The 21,691-nt window shown below is 40.1% G+C and overlaps 1 protein-coding gene across 1 annotated transcript in view; it reads left to right on the top strand.

Moving 5' to 3' along the window:
- The window catches only part of LOC137259266 (ubiquitin carboxyl-terminal hydrolase 8-like), a 36,151-nt gene extending 14,499 nt beyond the window's left edge, over positions 1 to 21,652 (top strand). Inside the window, exons 12-25 of the mRNA XM_067796899.1 lie at positions 227 to 407; positions 1,286 to 1,444; positions 3,316 to 3,460; positions 3,817 to 3,898; positions 4,658 to 4,788; positions 6,890 to 6,995; positions 9,509 to 9,613; positions 10,238 to 10,360; positions 11,717 to 11,830; positions 12,628 to 12,770; positions 13,545 to 13,674; positions 14,359 to 14,389; positions 16,342 to 16,430; positions 17,038 to 21,652. Of these exons, the coding sequence (XP_067653000.1) occupies positions 227 to 407; positions 1,286 to 1,444; positions 3,316 to 3,460; positions 3,817 to 3,898; positions 4,658 to 4,788; positions 6,890 to 6,995; positions 9,509 to 9,613; positions 10,238 to 10,360; positions 11,717 to 11,830; positions 12,628 to 12,770; positions 13,545 to 13,674; positions 14,359 to 14,389; positions 16,342 to 16,430; positions 17,038 to 17,109 (1,611 nt within the window). The 3' untranslated portion in view covers positions 17,110 to 21,652. The remainder of the gene's footprint in view (positions 1 to 226; positions 408 to 1,285; positions 1,445 to 3,315; positions 3,461 to 3,816; positions 3,899 to 4,657; positions 4,789 to 6,889; positions 6,996 to 9,508; positions 9,614 to 10,237; positions 10,361 to 11,716; positions 11,831 to 12,627; positions 12,771 to 13,544; positions 13,675 to 14,358; positions 14,390 to 16,341; positions 16,431 to 17,037) is intronic.
- The last annotated feature ends 39 nt before the right edge of the window (positions 21,653 to 21,691 follow it).

Below are 21,691 nucleotides of genomic sequence, written 5' to 3'. Positions count from 1 at the left end.
AATCCAGACAGTTTACCCAAAAACAAATGTCCAGATAGCTAGGGTCTCAGTTTATTCCGAAAGCAGCATAAAACCACACTCACTACTGAGCTTGTTTTAATTGTGTTCTCGTTAGTTTTTTACAAGACCATCACTTTACAGGTTTAATGTCCAGTGTTGACTGGTATTATGATTATAAATTATAATGGTATGGTTGATGCAGGGTAAACGTTTACCTCGTTTGCAGAAGTTGAAAGAACTGCGTGAACGTGAAGAGAAAAGGAAGAATGACGAGGAGTTGGCTGAGCGACTGAAGCATGAGGAGGCGGAGAGAGCCAAGGCTGAGCGAGATCAGAAGATTGCCGCAGAGAAGGCTCGGGCTGAAGAGGCTCGCCGCATAGCAGAGGAGAAAATAAAGAAAGTCAATGGTAAAAATATGTATGTTATAGAGATCAGTAATCATTTACAGAGTATTCATAGATTATTTATCAATTTCAGAGAAGTAACTTTTAGTCAGTATGATAGAAATGTCTGCAAAACTCTGCATATTTGCAAGTCAGTGAGTGAGTGAGTTTATTTTTATGCAGCATTCAGCAATATTCCAGCTATATGGCAGCATTATATAATTGATTGAGTCTGAACCAGACAGTCCAGTGATCAACAACATGAACATCGATCTGCAAAATTGTGGACAGTGACATGTGTCAACCAAGTCAGCGAGCCAAGCTTAGTCACCTTTTATGGCAAGCATGGGATGCTGAAGGCCTGTTCTATCCCAGACCTTCACGGGTCGCATATTTTCAAGACATATGAACACTGATCTGTTCGACTGACGTTTTCGAAGGTAATGAATAATAAAAATAGTATGATACTTTACAGCTTTGACATCTTTATCATGTTATGGTGACTTCAGTCCTGGCCCACAACAAAGCTCATAACACATGTGGTCTCACCTTAGACAAGTGATTTTGTTCAAAATTGCCTTTGTGCACCCAGCAGAAAATGGGTACCCCATCCCTGAGTTTGAATGTTTTGTCCCAGTTACCTCCTGAGGGTACTGTGGCTATGGGGTAGTCTCTTTAAATTGTTGTCATGACGACACTGTGCCGTTAAGAAAGGATAATGAAGGAAAGAATGCTTCATTGTTTTGATGAAGAGGCACAGTTGACTGATCTAAGGCATTAAAATTCACTGCAGAGTAGTTTCCCTTTGGTGTGACTGAATCCAGTGATCGTGATGTAGAATCACAATTTTTGCAGTAGTGCATTTGTAACATGTGGCAGTTGTCATGTTGTGATTGTTGCAGAGACAAAGCCCCAGTGGAAACAGGTCCCGTCCAACAACCTGCCTGTGGGTTGGGAGAAGAGGCTGGACAAAAGCACCAACAGATACTTCTACATCAACCACAACCTTGGCACGACACAGTGGGAGCCACCAGTCAAGGCACAGCCAGCTTCTACCACAGGTATGTGGTCATTTGTTTACAAATGTTTGTTTCAAAGTAGTGGGAAATTGGGTCTCGGAAGTTGTAGACGTTTGGCTGATCCACTGAAAATTCACAGGACCCATAGAATACAAATAAAACACACATTTCAGATTAAACATTTGAATTATTAACGAATGCAGGTAAAGGTGACATGTCACATATAACAACTTCAGTCAAAGTCGTTGTGAAATATAGTCAGGCACTGGGGTTGGCGGGTTGTAGACTTCTATTTCACCGTTAGCAAATCTGCCGGATTTGTCCTTGGGTCAGGCATTATTCCATGAACACTGCAACTCACTCACACAGCAAGTGTTACCAGTTATGTTGTAGGACTAACCATTGTAGAGTTCCCTTCCTTAGGCAAACCAGGATCCAGTGATGCAATATGTTACAGGTATTGGCATAATGAGGTCTAAAGTCACGTGACTAATAACAGCTTCTTCAACAACCTGCTTATGCATATGCTCTAGAATAACTGATGTGCTATGAATGACATAACATTATACAGTGCCCTCTACCCTGTATGTTTATGATCTATTATCAGTTTAAATCTTTGAAGCACATTTAGAAGAGGAAAGCAATAGAAAAGCCAGATTTATGGATATAAACTTCTTTAATGTGGATAACATGTTTCAGAGCATATGCTTACTCCTTCAGCATACGCTCTGAAACGTTGTGTTATCCACAATAAAGAAGTTTACATCAATAAATCTGTCTTTTCTCATTATCAATTTGTAAACATTCAGGTTTAGCTTCACCGACACAGAGACAAGCACATGCATATGACAAGTGTGGCAGAATACAAATCATATGACACGCCTAGTATGAAGATATGTATCATATCGCACCCCTATTCAAGTACAGTGAAGCCTCGATAATCCGGACAGTTGTGTTTTTCAGCAAATTCGTCCGTATTGCGGATCATCCGGACTACTGAATTTCAGCAAGAGTTGCTTCCCTTTACTATATCAAACAAGACACGACACTGAATGAAACAAATAAGCATTTAATGTATATATATATATTTAATGCAAGGATAACAATAAATTATAAACATCATCGAAGCACATTTATGACTTGCAGCATTATCTAGTAACAGAATCGCTTTAAGTCCACGTGACCGCATCTGCCTGTCAAATTACTTCAGCCAATCACAGAAGAGCTCACTTGTCATCCACGCCTTTGTGTTATGCCTGTATCTCACGTAGACTTCTGGGTTGAAATTACGTCCAAAACATCTCGGTGTCCTTGCTTTGCCGATCACAAACGGCTTAATTTTGATAGTTCCAGTTGCATTGGCACACAATGCCACAGTTATTCTATCCTTCGACCGTTTAACGCCAGGCGTGGCTTTCGTTGCCAATGTGTAGTTCGGTCCTAATTTGTAGAAATGTCCCGTTTCATGCTGATACAAGTGTCAAACGAACTGTGAATGTACAGCATCTTCTGTCGGGGACTTTTTGTCTAATTACAACAACAACCCTTAATTGACATTTCTCAAAAGTTAACAAGAGTTTATCATGTCAGCTCAATGTCACCCAGTGTTTATTGCTCCCAATGACAGAGCAATAAGTTATGTAAACATCGACGGGAGTCGCAGTTACGGTTCGTGAACATCATTTACAGTGTCCGAACAATGAAGCGATTTACTGTTTGTTTTACTGATTGGTTACACCTTTTTAGCGTCCGGTTCCGGAAACTGAATTTCCGGATTATGGGTGCAAATTATATAGGCATTGATTGGTAACAAGCTGAAATCATCCGGGAGGCGAGACATCCGGATTGTCGGCGTCCAGACTAACGAGGCTTCACTGTATTAGACCTCTGATAAACCCCACCATTTTTCACAGGAACATTCACCACCAAGTTGAAGGAGGAGCCTGCCCAGTCATCGCGAGGGCTGACTCGATCGTTCTCGTCACCCGACATCATGAAACAGATGGCGGAAGAGGGAGACAAACCATTCATTGACCGTGCCAGCAAACCATCACAGAGGTAAAAATGTTTCACAGAGCTGAAGTGAAGAGTCAAAAATGTGGAACTTTTTGTGGAAAGGATGCTTGAAACTCAAACATTGCCTTGATAAAGAGGCACACCTGGTTGAGTAATCTATGGCATGAAACCTCACTAATGAGTAGTTTCCCTTTAGTGTGACAGGATCCAGTGATAGTGATGTGGAATTCCATTATTTGCAGCAATGCATTTGTGGTGCATGACATCTTATACTGCACAGGAGGAATAGAAGCAAATTATGACGCAAAGATTACAATGTCGTTTGAATAATGCTTAAATAATTTCATTTATATCTGGGTTCTCTATAAAATCTGCTCATTGTATGTGTCTATATTTAGGTTTGAGCCTCCTGTCAGTAAGCCAGTCCAAAGACAGTATGTGGTGAAGAGACGAGACCTCAACCCCGTTTATGGCAGTGTGGTAAGTCAAATTACCCAGGATTACAGGTAAATTGTAACAGTCTTACTGCATTCTCCATTTACCCGAATACCGTGTCTCCATTTTGTTAAGTGATGTGCAAATAACTTGGGACAATCCATTTATGATGTTTCATTTTCGACGTTAGGCCGAAGGGGTAGCCTTCATCCTCGTTATGTCCAGGGTCTTTCTCACAGTAGCCAGTCAGGTAGGCCACTGTTTCAACCAAGCTGGCCAGTGTCAACAAAGATAGTGGTTGCGCCTGTGAAGGCTTGTTCGCATAGTGTCTCCGATTTGGAGGGATATTGTCAGGTCCAAAACACGACTACAAAATATATTTAAGAACTCATTCTACCTCTTTCGGAATTCCTCTGCATGAAATGCTTTGCCAAGCTTAATCAGTAAGATAATTTGAAAAGCAAAGTTAGTTGTCATTGGTAGACTCTACTTCCCAGCAAAGACACCTAATTGGATAAAAAGCCAGCTGTAGGTGCATCCAGGGTACGGTGGAGATTTATCGGAACGTAAACCCTGGAGATATCGAGGATGGGGTAGCCTTGTGGTTAAAGTGTTCACTGGTAACGACAAAGATCTGTGTTCAATTCCCCAAATGGTACAATGTATCAAGCCCATTTCTGGTGTCGCTAATGTGATATTGCTGGAATATTACTGAAAGCTATTTAAAACGATGGTCGTTCGTATGTTTGTTCTTATTCAGTTTCCAGATTATGCCAATATATGTATTGTTCTTGTGATTGACAGGGTGCTGCATTGACTGGACTGCGGAACCTTGGAAACACATGTTACATGAACTCGACCATCCAGTGCCTAAATAACTGTACTCCACTCGTAGCCTACTTCCTTAACGACCTGTACCTGAATGACATTAACAGGTAAAATGATAATAAGCATGCTTCTCCCTTTGAAAAATTGATTTCAGTGGAATCTGTCTAAACTGGCACTCATCGGGACTGAAGAAATAATCCAGGTTAAGACGAGGTGCTAGGTTGTAGTTCTGATAATAAATGAACAAGCCGTTGATGAGACTTTGAGATTTTGTGCTGGTGTTGACAACTTGCCGAATAGGACAGATGCCAGTTTTGACAGCTTCCACTGTATCACGAAACAGTATATTTCTAATTTCAATGAATACACAACGCCTTTAGGAAAAAAGTAAAATGTTAGGTATGTTTCATTTGTGATTACACTTTCTCTGTTAAGTTCAGACTTCAGTATGTCTGTGTAGAGTCCCATCTGAGATTTAAACCCACACTCTCAGATTGATACACCAAATGGCCGGGCAGGCAATTCTCGAACAGTCTGTAGCCCTACAAACTTGTTAAGCCCATTGTTAACACACTGGCTTTGATCGAAGATAAGTATTCCCAGGGCTATGAACATTTCAAGAATAAAGACCCAGGGCCTAGATTTTTGAAGCTCTCTTAGCACTAAGATGGTGGTAAGTGGCGTACATTAACATTACCTTACGACTATCTTAGCACTAAGAGAGCTTTGAAAATCTAGGCCCAGCATGATAAGTTAATGATCCGCTTGACCACCTTGACACATGGATGTTTGGAGTTGTCTCCCAACAAGACTAGAAAGAGTGAGTGAGTGAGTGAGTTAATATTTAACGTCACATCGGCAATATTGCAGCCATATCGTGACGAGAACATACGTGACAAAAAGAATAAGACTAGAAAGAGGACTTCAGCAGTTGACTGTCTAGTCCTCCAACATCCGGTGCCTTATGGCAAACAAGGACAAGCTGGACTGGCACAGAGAATGCATTTCCATGGAGCAGTCACAACATGGCAGTAAGCCATATAGTTTGTGAAAGATAGAGCAGATATTGGCTGGTGTGCATGCATTGACGATGAAATTGATTCCACACTTGATCACGGACAACCTGGGACCCCTTTGCTCACAGTACATTCTAATATGGTCACTTGTCAGGTCACAGCTCAACTTATCCTTGTTTGCCAGTGAAAAACTGCACTCTAGCTGATTATCTTGGATGACCTTATTTTCAAGGCCCCCTGACTCTTTGACCAATTTAAACTCTTCTTAGCGTGAGATCTCATAAACTGTTGTACCAAATGTCTTCAAATTTGGTGACAGCCTACATTTTCTGCATTACGCATACACCAGTCAATTTGAGTGACCTTGATCTCATCTTCAAGGTCATAACGACTCTTTAACCACTTTTTAAACTTTCGTTAACCTGATATCTCATGCACTGTTGAACGCAGTGTCTTCAAAACTTGGTGACAGCCTACATTGGGGCAGTACACAGACATCAGTTGATTTGGGTGACCTTGATTTTGTTTTCAATGTGACTATGATGCTTTGTCCCGTTTTCAAATTTATGTTAATGTGATATCTCATAAAAACCTACATTGGGTGTTTATGCAGACACCAGTCATTTCACATACCCTGTGTGTGGCCAAAAAGTAAAAATTTGTGATTATGCTTTAAGTATTTCATTCTTTTGTAGCAGCAGGGAACATAAATCAGTGGCAATCACTTGTTTGTTTGTTGTTTGACACCACATTCTGCAGTATTCATGGTGTATAGCAGTGGTATGTAAAGAATCAAGTCAGGTCAAACATTCCCGTGGTTGACAGCATGAACATCAATCTACACAACTGGGATACAGTTATGTATGTCAACCAAGTCAGCAAGTCTGACCACCCGATCCCGTCAGTTACCTCATATGACAAGCATGTGTTAGTGAAGATCAGTTCTAGTAGTATTATTAATGGTGGTTTTGGACCAGGTCAAATATAAGCCTTATACTTATCAATAGCATACATCTAGACCCCCTTTCAAAAACACCAAAACCAAAATGACACAACCTATCTCTCTTCAGGAACCTCACAGGGTACATTAAGCATGGGTTGTTGAAGATCAGTTTCTCATGGGGTACATCAAGCATGGTTTGTTGAAGACTAATGCTAAACCCTATCTTTAATACATGTTTGGTCTTGACAGGGACAGCTCCGAAGGCATGCATGGTGAGATGGTGGATGACTACGCCATTGTCCTGAAGGCCTTGTGGAATGGCCAGTACAGATGTATCACACCAAGAGACCTGAAGGTACTACTACTGCTACTACTACTAATAATAATAATGGCGATGTACTGCTGGACGGTACAGCGATGGGAGTAAACGTGGTGAAGTCCTTTACTAAGTCTGCTCAGAGTCGGTCCTTTGTGGAGAAGCTGTCTGAGAAGCCATTGCATCGTGTGTACATGCAGTGTGTGGAACAGAACAGCAATCCAACCGACTCCTTCGCATGGATGAAGTCGGCTGGTCTCAAATGTGAAACTGAGGGGTTCCTTTTTGCTGCTCAGGACCAGTCACTTCCCACTCGCAATCGTCAAAATGTGATTCTTTATCAAAATGTGAACATGAAATGTCGTCTTTGCAATGAATTTACAGAGACTGTCCAACACCTTGTCAGTGGATGCCCTTCCTTGGCACAAACAGCTTATCTTAAAAGACATGATGGCATGGCTCGCTGCTTTTACTATCGTCTCCGCCATGCCTGTGGCTTTGACCCCGAGGTCCATCCATGGTACGACCCTGAACATGACCAGGGCATCCTGGAAAATGATGCTTTCAAACTTCTCTGGAATAGGCCAATATACAGCCTGAGACAAATTCCAGCCAACAAACCTGATCTTGTCCTTTTTTGATAAAACCAAACGAAATTATTTTAGAATAGAATTTTCTGTCCCTTTTGACAGCAATGTGATTGGCAAGATTCAGGAAAAGCATGATAAATATGCGACCTCGCCTTTAAAATGTCTCGCTTGCATCCCAAGTACACTGTCGTCAAGCTCCCCATTGTTCTCGGTGCCCTTGGTTTGGTACCTCCTGATCTCTTGGCGCAGATCAGGAGAGTGCCTGGGTTCTCCACCGGGAACACAGCCCTTCTGACAATCTGGGTAATGCAGAAGACTGCAGTGTTGGGGAGCCTCCATATTCTCTGGAAAGTTCTTGGTGGGTTCGATTAGGCGGTGTTTCCTGGGAGAAGTCCCATTCACTGTCTGGGCTGCGTGTAGAGGGGGCGAGGGCCCTAAGCTGATGATGAGCTTTACCAGCCTGACTGTGCCAGGATCATCAGAACCCTCTCTGATGCATTTTAATCTTAATCTGTAAAACATAATAATAAGAGTACAGCCCTTCTGACAATCTTGGAAATGCAGAAGGCTGCAGTGTTGAGGAGCCTTCATATTCCTCGAAAAGGTCTTGGTGGATTCGACTTGGCAGTGTGTCTTGGGTGAAGTCCCATTCGCTGTCTGGGCTGCGCGTAGAAAGGGGCGCGGGCCCTGAGCTGATGATGAGCCTTACCAGCCTGACTGAGCCATGCTTGTCGTAAGAGGCGACTAACAGGATCAGGTGGTCAGGCTCCCCAATTGCTCATGCTGTTGATCAGTGGATTGTCTGGTTCATACTCGATTATTTACAGATTGTCGCCATATAGCTGGAATATTGTTGAGTGCGGTGTAAAACTAACCTCACTCACTCACCGTAATCAGAATCTGATTATCATTACACTGGATAGCCCAAGTTGCCTATCAGGAATTGGATGTAATAGTCACATGACTTTATCCAATCAGGTTTCTGTTGGATTAAGGTAGGACACAAACAGTAAACAAGATAGTCAAGTAAAATGGGCTTGACTGGATTGAAGATCAATGTATTTGTAATGCAGTGTGAATGCCTTTGCCTTTGGTGGTTTAGTTTGGTGTGGTTAAGTGTGGAGGGGATAGGTCTGTTTCTTGTTAATGCCTGTTTTTGCTAGAATGGAGGAGAAAAGAGACATGTCACAGATGCCATATCACACACTCAGTTAATCAGGCTACTCACTTTAATCATCAGCTTTATCGGAGCTCCAGATAAGGTGTGTATCTGCGTATTTTACTCAATAAAAATCACATTTACTCAATTAATTAGAAATCTGGGAGTACAGAACACCCATAAGAAACACATCAGACCAAATTGGTCTATAATACCTGGCGTACTTCACTCCATCAACTAAACTGGCTTGCATATTGTACTTTGTCGTGCAGCCCAAACTCTACAACAGCGTTGGTAAATGTGAAGTGATGCCTATATATACATATGCTATTACAGCTGTAGCCACTGTCTGGAGTTGACCGTAGTAGTCACATGACTTCCATGTAACTTGTTCAAAAATGGCTGCCAACTACTTGGGAATATAAGAATTACTAAAAAGTTAGGTCTATTGAAAACCATTTATGTTTACACATTTAGAAGTGTTAATTACCCCATAAGGAAAAGACCCTCGGTGTAAAACTACTCAGTTCTTTAAACTAATGGGAGTATACAAAATGCTAGTTACTCCTCAAGAAATCCAATTACTCAAACATAAACAGACATGGGAGTATTATACCCAATTGCTTGAAAAATTATCTGGAGCTCTGGCTTTATGCTGTTGCAGAACTTCTGTAAAGAGTGAAATGGGTTTATTTGTACCATATCTAACAAGGTGACATGATCATCTGTTACAGAACACAGTGGGGAAATACAACCCCATGTTTGTACCATATCTAACTATGTGATACGATCATCTGTTACAGAACACAGTGGGGAAATACAACCCCATGTTTGCTGGCTATCAGCAGCAGGACTCACAGGAGTTCCTCACCTTCCTCTTGGACGGTCTGCACGAGGGACTGAACGAGGTGAGTGGCAGTGTTGCAGAGTCAGCAAGGTGAATATCGTGAGCTGAACATAAGGGTTTCATTAGGTCCACAACCTGAGGATTTAAAGTCGTGAGTGTTTAGGGTGTAACAAGATAGATAGTTTGGGTTATGGGTGTTTAAACTGATGAGTATTCAGGGTTTGTTTGAAACATATTTTATTTAATTAAGAAACGGATTGGGCACAAGTTATCCAACTTAAATATGCCTTCTCCACATGAGGATAGTGTTGGCTATGGGGTTTAAAGTGGTGAATATTCAATGATTAACAAGACGAGTAGCAGGGCCTATGGGGGTTTAAACCAGCAAATATTGAGGGTTTAATGATAAGTAGTCAAGCCTATGGCATGAGGGTGTAAAGTATTGGGGACTCACATTAAAGGTCTTGATCGCTATTACAGAGGGACTGGATGTTGGTAGAGGTTGAAATTAGGACTGTAATCAGGACACAAATGAGCAGTGAGAGTCTGATTGAGACATAAAGGCAGAGATTGTATGAGACCAGTGTATGTACAAATTCATCAACAGGAGAAAAAACATGTCCTAAACTGACTTTTAGACCACGTCACTGAGTAGACATTCTGAGAGATATTGTGTGTGTACTAGGTGAAGGTTCGGCCCAAGATACCAGAGCAAGAAAATGACCGTCTCCCAGATAACCAGGCGGCAGAGTTAGCCTGGCGCGACCACAAACGTCTTCACAAGTCCATCATCGTGGAACTGTTTCAGGTAATATCAGCGTTTCAAATAATTGACGGAGACCCATCACCTGTTGTTATTGTATCAGGCTGTCAGTTTTAAATATTTGCAGGCCCTTGTGGCCTGCAGTAATTTATCTGACTTTTATTCCACGTGGAATCTTTTCCTTAATTTTTTATCTTTATTTACATTTGGGAGTCATCAGTAATCCATTGTGTTTTGATAACTTAAAGTTTCACTCTCTGGTATTTCAGCGGTTTGCACCTCAGAACATAAACACCAGCCTTTAACAAATGAAAATGTCTCTGTGTGCCGCTCGTTTTGAAAGAGTATGAAACTGTATACAGTGTAGTCTTTTTTGTTCTAATAGCTTCAATTTTATCAAAATGAGCCATGCAGATTTCATTCAGTTCTTGTAGATTTTAAAACCTGCAGACAGCAGCCTACAGATGGCAGCAGGCCCTGATGGACAACTGGCAAACTTAATTTATTAAAGTATTGCATGCCTTCTGGGTGTGTTTGTCGATTATGTTGCTTTTAACCCTTGATTTCCCATATTGATATGTAAATGATTGTTTCGAGGTCTATGTTGAGATTTGAATTTTGGCCGATCTGACACAAGGTATGCAGACGAATTCCATGGCCATGGCTGAAGGCAGACAGTATATTTGTTTCATTGCCACACTTGTCCCAGCTATGTAATGGCAGTCTATAAGTAATCAATTCAGGGCCAGACAGCAGGGGGATTGACAGGAGTGTTGCTCTGTGCTATTTAGATACTATGACATCTATCAGCTCACTTAACAAGCTGGCTACCCTATACCATTAGTCACTTATTTTGACAAGCAAGGTTGGTGTGGTACAATTCTAATGCAGATCTGTACAGATTTTATTTCTGGACCTATGAAAATCAGAGTTGCAGTTGGTCTTTATTAACCCATGCTTGTCCTAAAAGGTTATTCTGGGATCAGATGTCAGGCTAGCTGATTTGGTTGACTTATGTCATTGTATCCCGATTGTGTTGATTGCTACTGAGTGTGGTCTAAACAACAATCACAGAACAGGTTTCATTTTGGAGAGTTTTGAGTCATCAGATTCAGATAATGCCTGGAATAGCTATATTTCCCCGGTGGTAATAGTATCTGGTAATATATTACGTATTGCACAGTGACAAGTGACAAGTACTATTTCATATAACTCTGCTTCTTACAAGGGCGGTGGGATAGCCAAATGCTTTAAATTTTTGCTCGACACGCAGATGGCCAGAGTTCGATTCCCCACATGGGTAGAGTATGTGAAGTCCATTTCTAGTGCCCAACGCCGTGATATTGCGGAATATTGCCAAACACAGTATCAAACTCAACTCACTCACTCACTCACCTACAGGGACAGTTGAAGTCCACGCTTCAGTGTAAACATTGTAGCAAGAAGTCTGTGACGTTCCAGGCGTTCATGTTCCTCTCCTTGCCGATCCCGCAGCAGTCAAGGTGTACTCTAAGGGTGAGTGTGAGGTTCTAACTCTCAAGACCTCAAAACGTCCAATTGAGCTGCAGTGGCTAGTGCATCTGGCCATTGTCATCACTTTAGGTGTTCTCGGAAGGTGATTGAACGTCTGACTCTCAAAATGTCAGACACAAGCCGAGTTGCATATTATATGTGTGAAATTATCTTGAATGACATGATCAACACCAGTTCACCTAACTCAATATATCCAGACTTAAGCATTGTTGTAGTATGACTGTATGACCAAAAGGAGAACAGCATTGTTGTATGAGTTTATGACCTAAACAAGGACAATCTATCCTGTCTTAAGTGTTGATGTTATATGACTGTATGACCTAAATGAGGACAATCTTTCCAAACTTCAGCATTGTTGTTATATGACTGTATGACCTAACTGAGGACAATCTATCCCGACTTTAGCATTGTTGTTATATGACTGTATGACCGAACTGAGGACAATCTATCCCGACTTTAGCATTGTTGCTTTATGGCTCTATGACCTAACTGAGGTCAAGCTATCCTGACTTTAGCATTGTTGCTTTATGGCTCTATGACCTAACTGAGGTCAAGCTATCCTGACTTTAGCATTGTTGCTTTATGGCTCTATGACCTAACTGAGGTCAAGCTATCCTGACTTTAGCATCTATCCAAGCTTTGGCATTGTTGTGCTATGACTGTGTGACCTAACTGAGGAGAATCTGTCCAAACATTTGCATTGTTTTATTTCTGTAATATATGTGAGATTAATCATCAAGTAATTAATGAAGTAATCTAATTAATCTGATTTCCTGCAGGATTGCATCTACAAGTTCCTCAGCCCGGAGATGATGACGGGCAGTTGTAAGTGGAAGTGTCCAAAATGTCGCGTTGAGAGAGATGCTGTCAAGAAAATCGACATCTGGAAACTTCCACCTATTCTGCTCATCGGTCTCAACAGGTTAGCAGATTATCATTTCCTCTTTTTGTTTCATACATCACTGATTTATCTTGTCCTTAGCCGCTTCTGTTAGACTGGGGATCCCCATGCACAGAGTGAGTGAGTGAGTGGGTGGGTGTGTGAGTGAGTGAGTGAGTGAGGTCGGTCTAAATCCACAGAGTGAGTGAGTGAGTTTAGTTTTACACTGCACTCACTAGTGCCCAGCTATATGACACTGGTTTGTAAACAATCCAGTTACCAACAGTTTGAGCATTGACCTACACAAGTAGGAACAACGTCAGTGAGTCTGACCACACAATCCCATTAGTCACCTCATACGACAAGCATGAGCTTCTGAAGACCAATCATAACCCGGATCTTCACCGGTTTCGATCCAGAAAGCATCCGTAGCATTTGACATTAGTAACCACAGGAAAAACTATGAACACTGCTCTAGTCTTCAGCAACTGACAGAGAAATTTCAAACTTGGAAATTAAAAAAAAAATGAGGAAATACATACAAAAATTCAGATTCACATTCATCGGTATGTTTTCACTGCAAACAGACTATAATCATGTTTGTCATATATTTTTGTGAAACCTTTCTTACAGTAAGAGGCTTGTGGTTAAAGCATTCGTTTGTTATGCCAAAACCTGTGTGAAGCCAATTTCTAGTGTCCCCCACCGTGGGAATATTTCTAAGAGTGGTGTAAAACCCAGCTCGCTCAGCCACTTGTATATGTCAAAATATTGATGGGTATTGTACACTTATTTTTTTATGACTATGTACTACAGATTTGTGAGTGACGGGATGTGGACTCAGAAATCGACAAGTTATGTGGACTTCCCAGTTGTTGACCTGGACATGAGAGAGCATGTCGGCGACCCCAAGTCTACCACCAGATACAACCTGTATGGCATTTCGGTAAGTACAACCTTTACCTAAACTACTGAAGTAGTTTACCTTACGCCATAATGGCAAGAATTTACAACCTAAAGAAGGAGCTCCATCCCTTGTAGGGGAGAAGGGATAGCATAATGGTTAGTGTGTCTGTTCATTATGCTGAAGATATGGGTTCGATTCCCCACATGGGTACAATGTGTGAAACCCACTTCCTGGTGTCCTCCACTATGATAATTGCTAGAGCGGCATAATGCCATACTTGTGTACTTGCTCCCTTTCTCCCTCTGGCCACTAGCAAACTTGAAGTGGAATGCTGTGTCAGTAATTGCAGAAACATTAAAAACTGTTGAAATAAGTACCCTATTATGTGACTATGCTCGGGAATTCAGGAATTCTCACAAAAACAAACTGACACTGTTAGTTTCATCTGAGAAAAAAACTGAGACTTTGGAAGCAGACCATTGTCTTTTCTCTGGTATCCTGATGTCATGTTCTGTTCAAATGGTTAGATTTTAGTATTTCTGTATTTATGCAGATGATATTTGAATTCAAATGCTGATGGTAATCTTTTAAGACTGTCTTTGTGGATACTTTTAACTGACTCCATACTTTGGTGTGGCAATCTTAATCATTTTTTTTATCAATGTTTTGGTGTTTTACTTTTGGAAGATGAACTTCTGTAGCCCTGTTATTTGCTTGTTTCAGAATCACTACGGGACCATGGAAGGCGGCCACTGTAAGTTGAATGTAGAACTTTCTACATAAAGGGAGCGGTGAAATCTCAGTTTTGTGATAAATATTTCTTATAAGTAACAAAGTCTTCTTGTTAGAAAGCACTGTTGTACTAGTACACAGGGCCCTGTTTCCGAAAGCCGTCATAGCACCCTGACTGTCATAAGTCTGTGTTACAGTAAAGGAGGTACGGCAATCATAGTGCTACAATAGGGTTGAGAAATGGGGCTCAGGGCAGTGCCAATAACTGGTTTACGTGACAGATATTCACAGTCACTTGCTGATATTAACCTGTGTTTGCCCATAACACTGAAAAGTGGAAGGGTATTATCAGTGCATTCAGTGACAGAAGTTATGAAATGGAAAGTGAAGTATGAAGTCAACGCTTAGAGTTACCTTTCTTGGCTGACAGGTCCATTCTGGGCTTCATGGAAGTGGTTGAACAAGACGAAAATGTAGTTGTTTTCTTTGTAAATATTTTATTCAAAATATAGTTACAGCTGTTGTAGGGTTTTGAAATGGACATGTTAGAGTTTTTATCTACCCCAAGTGAAAAATAGTAAATGCTGGTTCTGGTTTCCTTAGTTTGATTCACTAGTTCAGGCTTCATGGCATCAAGGTGTCACACACACATACACTCTCACTCAAGAGCACATGTTGTCCAGCTCACATGGCATCAGGTATAGAAGTTGGATTCAAGGGTGGAAAGTAATACTCCTTACAGTTACTGGGTGGATTATGAAAGGGTATCATGGAGCGGAATCTGATTAGGAAAAAAATCACTTCTCTTTAATACCAAGGACGACTCCTGAAGAGCTAGCAACCTGTACAGGTTAGAGATTCTTGAGAAACATTTACAAGCTGAATATACAAGACAAATATATGGTTGGCAACTTCTTATTTATTGTGCAACACAACGTTTTTGGGCCACTTCTTGCCTCTTCCTCAGGTGATTAAAGACTGTATAGAAAGGTTTGTTCAAATTTTCAGGAACTTGCAGACAATATGTATCCTCTAAAGTCAGGATTGGTGTAGTCCTGTTGTTTTTGGAATGGATCAGTGATGTGGTAGACCGTTGTCTTAGTCACTTAGTGGTCAAAGCGTTAGCTCATAACAACAACACTTTAGGTTCAGTCCCCACATGTGTACAATGTGTGAGGCCCATTTCAGGTGTTCCCACCATGATATTGCTGGAATATTGCTAAAAGTGTGTAAAGTCTACTCACTCGCTCACCCACTTGATGCCCTGTGGGCAGTGTGCAAAATAGCCAATGGCCCACTAGTGTGACAGGCCGATGAATTTCCAGTCACATGATTGTGAATGTTCATCACTCTCTCTGACTCGTTAAATCATAACACACTTTTAAATCATGCTAGATTATGGCCTGATAAAATGTTCATCCTATCAGCAGCTTAATGATGAAGCAGGTGTCTGCATTAAAATTTCAGACCAGTGAGTTATTTTCTGGGCTACTAACTTTCAGGCATGACATGCCTGTAGATACAATGAACATTTTTGTGTGTGACTTCTCATGCATTTTATCCTTATTTGTGCATCCCATTTCAATATGTATACCACCATCGTTATCTGTGCTAAACCTTTGCCCATGAAGTTATATAATAAACTTTTTTGTAGACTGCTTCAAACACAGTTTACCCGACCCATGAAGGTCCCGGAGTAGAATAGGCCTTCAACAACCCATGCTTGCCATAAAAGGCGACTATGCATGTCATAAGAGGCGACTAACGGGATCGGGTGGTCAGACTCGCTGATTTGGTTGACACATGTCATCGGTCCCTAATTACGCAGATCGATGCTCATGTTGTTGATCACTGGATTGTCTGGTCCAGACTCGATTATTTACAGACCGCTGCCACATAGCTGGAATATTGCTGAGTGGCGTAAAACTAAACTCACTCACTCACTCACAGCTTACCCATTCATTGTCCTTTCAGACACGGCCTACTGTCGGAACCCCTGCACCAAGAAATGGTACAAGTTTGACGACCATGAGGTGTATGAAATGTCACGCTCCGATGTCAAAGTAAGTTTTTCAAATTTGCAGGGTTTCCAAATTTAGGGTTATGGGGTTAGTGAGATCTCTGAATCTTGTGACCTCCAATTTGGAAGTTCAGAATGGAGTTTGAACAATGACCCGATGCATGTATGCTTTGTTCTAAACATTGTCGGTCAACAGTGGATTAGGTATTTGTTTTCAAGCCTGTTTCTGAAAGTTAGAATATTGCCGAGTGAGACCAAATGAGGTTTGAACAGCAGCTCAATGCACATGTGCTTTTTTCTAAACGATGCTGCTTAACAGTGTGTTAGAATTGGAATATTTTCAAGCCCATTTCTGATAGTTTGATAGTATTTGACAAACACACACAGTCGTGTTGGGCAATTGCTTTTAGTAAATTTTACTTTAATTTAAGATATAATAGCAGCTAGTATGGTTAAAATAATAAAACCTAAAGACAGGAGTGGGAGATGTGAATCAGTCATAGCAAACGTTATCTAAGTTTTGTCTGTTCATGTCCGTTATTCATCATTCTGGAGACCAGTATGATTCAGAGACGTACATGTCAGGTGTTCTCATTGCTTGGTATAGTACCAGAATCACTAACTTAGTCGTTGGTTTCCTTTTCTTGCAGACATCGGCCGCCTTTGTACTGTACTACACGTCCATAGAGTTGACAGCACCTATTTTCAGCCCTTCATTGTAGAGCTGACAGCATCTGAGGGACATTTTAACGTAATCTGGTGTTTCGCAATAATGAGAAGAAATTAACAAATAAAAGTTACATATTTTTGTTGAGGGAAGGTCAGTTGAAGGGCCTGCATGTGATGATGTAATGTTAACGACTTATCTAGCCCTTTGTAGTTATTCAATGACTGGATGGATTTGTAGGTCTATGGAGATATGAATGGATGGGTTGATAAATGGATTGATGGGTGAATGGATGGATGTATGAATGGGTAGATAGATACAGATAGATGGGTGAATGGATAGATGGATGGGTGGACATTCATTAAGGTGCAGATATTTGTTCAGAATCAGAATCCCACCCAAACAAATGATGCAAAGCCTTGTTCTATATCATAGAAAGAACAAAACAAATGATTCTGGCCTGTTAATGAAAAACTGTTATTTATAGTGAAAAATTCAAAGCACATTGGATAACAAATATAATTCTCTTTACAATACAGTAATACTACAATCTGAGTAATTTAAAGAAAATTATTGATGTGAAGATCATTACTGAGGATTTATTACCTCGAGTCCAGTTACTCTGGGTAAGAAAGTTGTTTTGTATTTGGAGGAGGGGAATCAGAAACAATATTCTCTATGATGATTATGCCAAGACATGAGATTGTAGAAGATCTTGAGCTCTTTGAAAATGTGTAGGAAGTGATAGTGTTACCATAGAAACAATTTCTGATCAATAGTTACCTTCATGAAATGAATAAAAGTTAAATTATTGCCTCAAGAGGTGACTAATTGGGTCAGGTGGTCAGACTCTCTGACTTAGTTGACATGTCATCGTATCCCAAATGCACAGATAAGTGCCCATGCTGTTGATTACTGGATTGTCTGGTCCTGATTTGATCATTTAATCATTTTGGGTGTAAACTGTGTTTACCAGGTGAGACTTTTTTTCTGTTGCATCATGAACCAAGAATAGTCCTTTAACACCCTTCGTTGTAGGTGGATTCACAGTAGGTCTTTCCTTGTCTCAAGTCACAAGTCTTGTATAAGTTACCTCCCTTGCTGGTGCAGCTCACTTGTCCTGGTGCCACTTATCTATATCTATGTTGCCTCTCTTGGATTCACTAGGACACAGGGTTCGAATCCCAAGTAAACCAAATGAAGTTTATGGGTTTGTCGGCGCCATAGCTGTTTCACTGACAGCAGACTGAAGGGCCAGCATTGCTTTTGTTGTTCCAATTATCACACCGACTTGCAATATCACGCGAATATTGTTCAAATTGATATTAAACCCACTGTCACACACACTGGAAGCTCTTCAAGATATATATGTCACTAGCTATAGTCTGTTCGCAGTTAAAAAGTAACAGTGAATTTCATTTTAAACAAAAAAGTGAATGAAAAGTGAATGTGAATCCTCATGATTTAAAAAAAAATTCATTTGACATTTAATTCTCAGAATTTTATTCATCTGATGTTAAGTTAAAAGATGTTTAACAAATGATGATAGATTCAAAACGCTATTATTGGTTTGTATTACAAGGGGGTAAGCACAGTAATTGGAACAGTGAAACAATGCATGTGTGATATCAGCATTAACTTAGGCCAACCCTACTTGTTTTCGATGTTTCATTAATTGTGCATACCACTTGGTAATACAAACCAATAATCGGGATTTGAAACTAACATCGTTTGTAAAGCAACTTTTATATATTAAGTTGATTAAGTTTCTGATAATCAAATGTTCAGTTAGCAAGGAAAGCTTATGAGGATTCACAATCTTAATTTCACTTTCTTCCATTTAATTTTGATTAAAGTGAAATTCATCAGTACATTTTCACTGCAAACAGACTGTAACAACGAAGAAGCTCTTCAGAACTCAACTTCATTGTGACTTAAAGGGAAGTAACTCCTCAAGATGTATATTTATAGCTATTGTTGTGTAACCAGGTTGATTTTGTAGAATTTTATGGTGTCCATCTTGTCATGCATACTGATGTCAGTTGCATTTGTTTGTTATTATTTTGTGCCAATATGAGGGATGTGCATTGCATCATCGTCAAATTGTCATCACTGCCTCCCCAAAAGCTTTTCTCATGTTTGTCTGTGTTTCTATTGTCTGCCTAGGCTAGATTTTCATTTCAAGATGAATTTTTTTCCTCAAAGTTTTTTGACTCTGTCAAGATATTTTAAATGATATGATGAAAAATTGGAGTCTCATAAAAACAGGTCAGTTCGATTTTTGGGGCTCTACCAGTCTAAGTAAACTTAGTCTCAGTGTATTTCGTTACACTCCACCACTGAGTCTAACAAACCCTAGTAGAAGGTCGCGTCAGGTAACCTTTGAGCGACCAATGACCGTCCAGTCAAATGCGAGATGCTTAAATAGATTTAACCAATCAGACAACAGCTACTATTTAGGGATCGGAGGGACTTTCAAAATATTCAGATCACTGACAGAGATATCTCCACAAACAAAAATTCGCAGATAACTCAATTATTTGACATGCAGTATATACGCTTTGGGGTTTCTGTTGACATGGTTATCATTAGCTAATATTTCCGCAAGATGACATCCTTGAATGTTGCCAAAACACCATTTTCAGCAACTGTTTACTCACCATTGTCATGGTTGTATGTACGCCGTGTGCATCACCCGGAAGTGAGCGTACGCTAAATAGCATTCGAAATCGTTCGGGTACGAACCTTTTCGAGATAAAAAGTTCCAAAGGTATGTGCAAATGTCCACTTTTGCGATTTGGTAATCTGTGTTCTGATTGATCAATCTCAAAGGTTACCTGACGCGACCTCCCATAAGGTTTTGTTAGACTCAGTAGTGGAGTGTAACGAAAAGTACTGAGGATAAGTTTACTTAGACTGTAGGGTCTACATTTATGAAGAAATTGTTTCTGAAAACAAGGAACCTAGCGGTTGTAGCATTCACTTGTCATGCAGAAGACTCGGATTCAGTTCCCCACATGGAACAATGTGTGAATCCCATTTCTGGTGATACTGCAAGACTAATGCTAAAAATGGCATGACACTGACTCATCCCTCAAAGTTTTATTATGTTAGATATGTTCCTTTGAGGAAGCAAGTACAATTTGAGGATGATGTATCCACTGGTCTAAGAAAATTTGTGTTTATTTTCATTTGTTTTCAAAACAATGACCGATGCTTTGTGAACTAAATTTCTAATTTCCTTAGTTATCTGTATATTATGATCGTAATGTTTTGTGCAATGAGTTAAGTTTATTGTAAATAGTTTCAGGTATTTGTGCAGGTTAATATTTATGGGACAGATCCAAAGTGATGCCTATGTGTTTGATAAACTTAATCATGGCTGTAAGTATTTTGTATTTGTTTTAACTCTCAAGATTTGGTAAATCCTGTTTATTGTGGTTCATGCAGACTACTGCTTTTTGCCAAATATGTGATTAACCCAATGGAAGTACCAAATCAGTCAATCTGAAGGTTTCTTTCAGATCTGTGATAGAACTTTTCAACCAATCAAGACTCCCCTCTTTTATGAATCTTCATGTTGTCTAATGTTTCCATGAAGATCAGTTGTGTTGTATGAATTACTTTGCAGAATGTTTAACCACAATGGAACTACCAGATCAGTCAATCAGAAGGCTTCAACAAGATCTGTGATAGATCTTTTTAACCAATCAGGATTCTCCTCTTTTGTGAAGTTTTGTTTTGTAATATTTCCATGAAGATCAGTTGTGCTGTATCAGTAACTTTGGAGAAAGTATTACCCCCCAGTGGAAAAAAACAGATCATCCAATCATAAAGCTTCTGCCAGATCTGTGATATATCTTTTCAACCCATCAAGACTCTCTTTTTTTTTTACCTTTTATGTTATTTACGGCTTCAAGGAATATCAGAAGTGCTGTATCAAACATATTGTCGCTATTGTCCCTATGAAGATCCAAGTTAGTATTGTCATTCAGTAGCCCATATCCGATTATGTGGCTTGGCATATATATGTCATAGCATCCCAAGTGCTCATGATGTCTGGAGCAGACTCAACTATGTTATGACCAAGATCTTTCATGTATAAATCTTCTTATAATTCTTTGACACACAACACTTCGAGGTCATTTCAGACCCCTTCATCAGGTGAACTGATTTTTCCATAAAAAGATCTTGGTCATATGAAACAACATCTAAATGCCACTAAAAGAAATCTTACTTCATGAATGATTATGTTTTTAAAGATATTATTGAGAAGATCATAATTATTTTCTTTCAGATAAGCAGATTATATAGCTGAAATATTGCTGAGCGGGTTGAAGGACAAACACGATGATGTACCTTGGACCTTGCTGAAAGCCGAGTTCAATTTACTGCTCTGTCTCTGTGCACTGAGCAATGTTACTCGCATCATGCTTGGAGTGTAGAGTTTGTTACTACTGTACATAAGCATATGCAGCCAGTTAATGGCCTGTACAGCAACAGCTTAATTCAGCATAGCAGAACACTTGCCCTTGTAACAACTTCTACATGTCTTTATGTACACGTGTCTATTCAAGACAACTGTAAATAAATATTTCAAAGCATGGTTGTTAGATTTATGTAACAAAGTAAGACAA

This window comes from Haliotis asinina, chromosome 13, assembly GCF_037392515.1.
Source record: "Haliotis asinina isolate JCU_RB_2024 chromosome 13, JCU_Hal_asi_v2, whole genome shotgun sequence".
Taxonomy (NCBI): domain Eukaryota; kingdom Metazoa; phylum Mollusca; class Gastropoda; order Lepetellida; family Haliotidae; genus Haliotis; species Haliotis asinina.
This window is presented reverse-complemented; position numbering and strand designations above follow the sequence as displayed.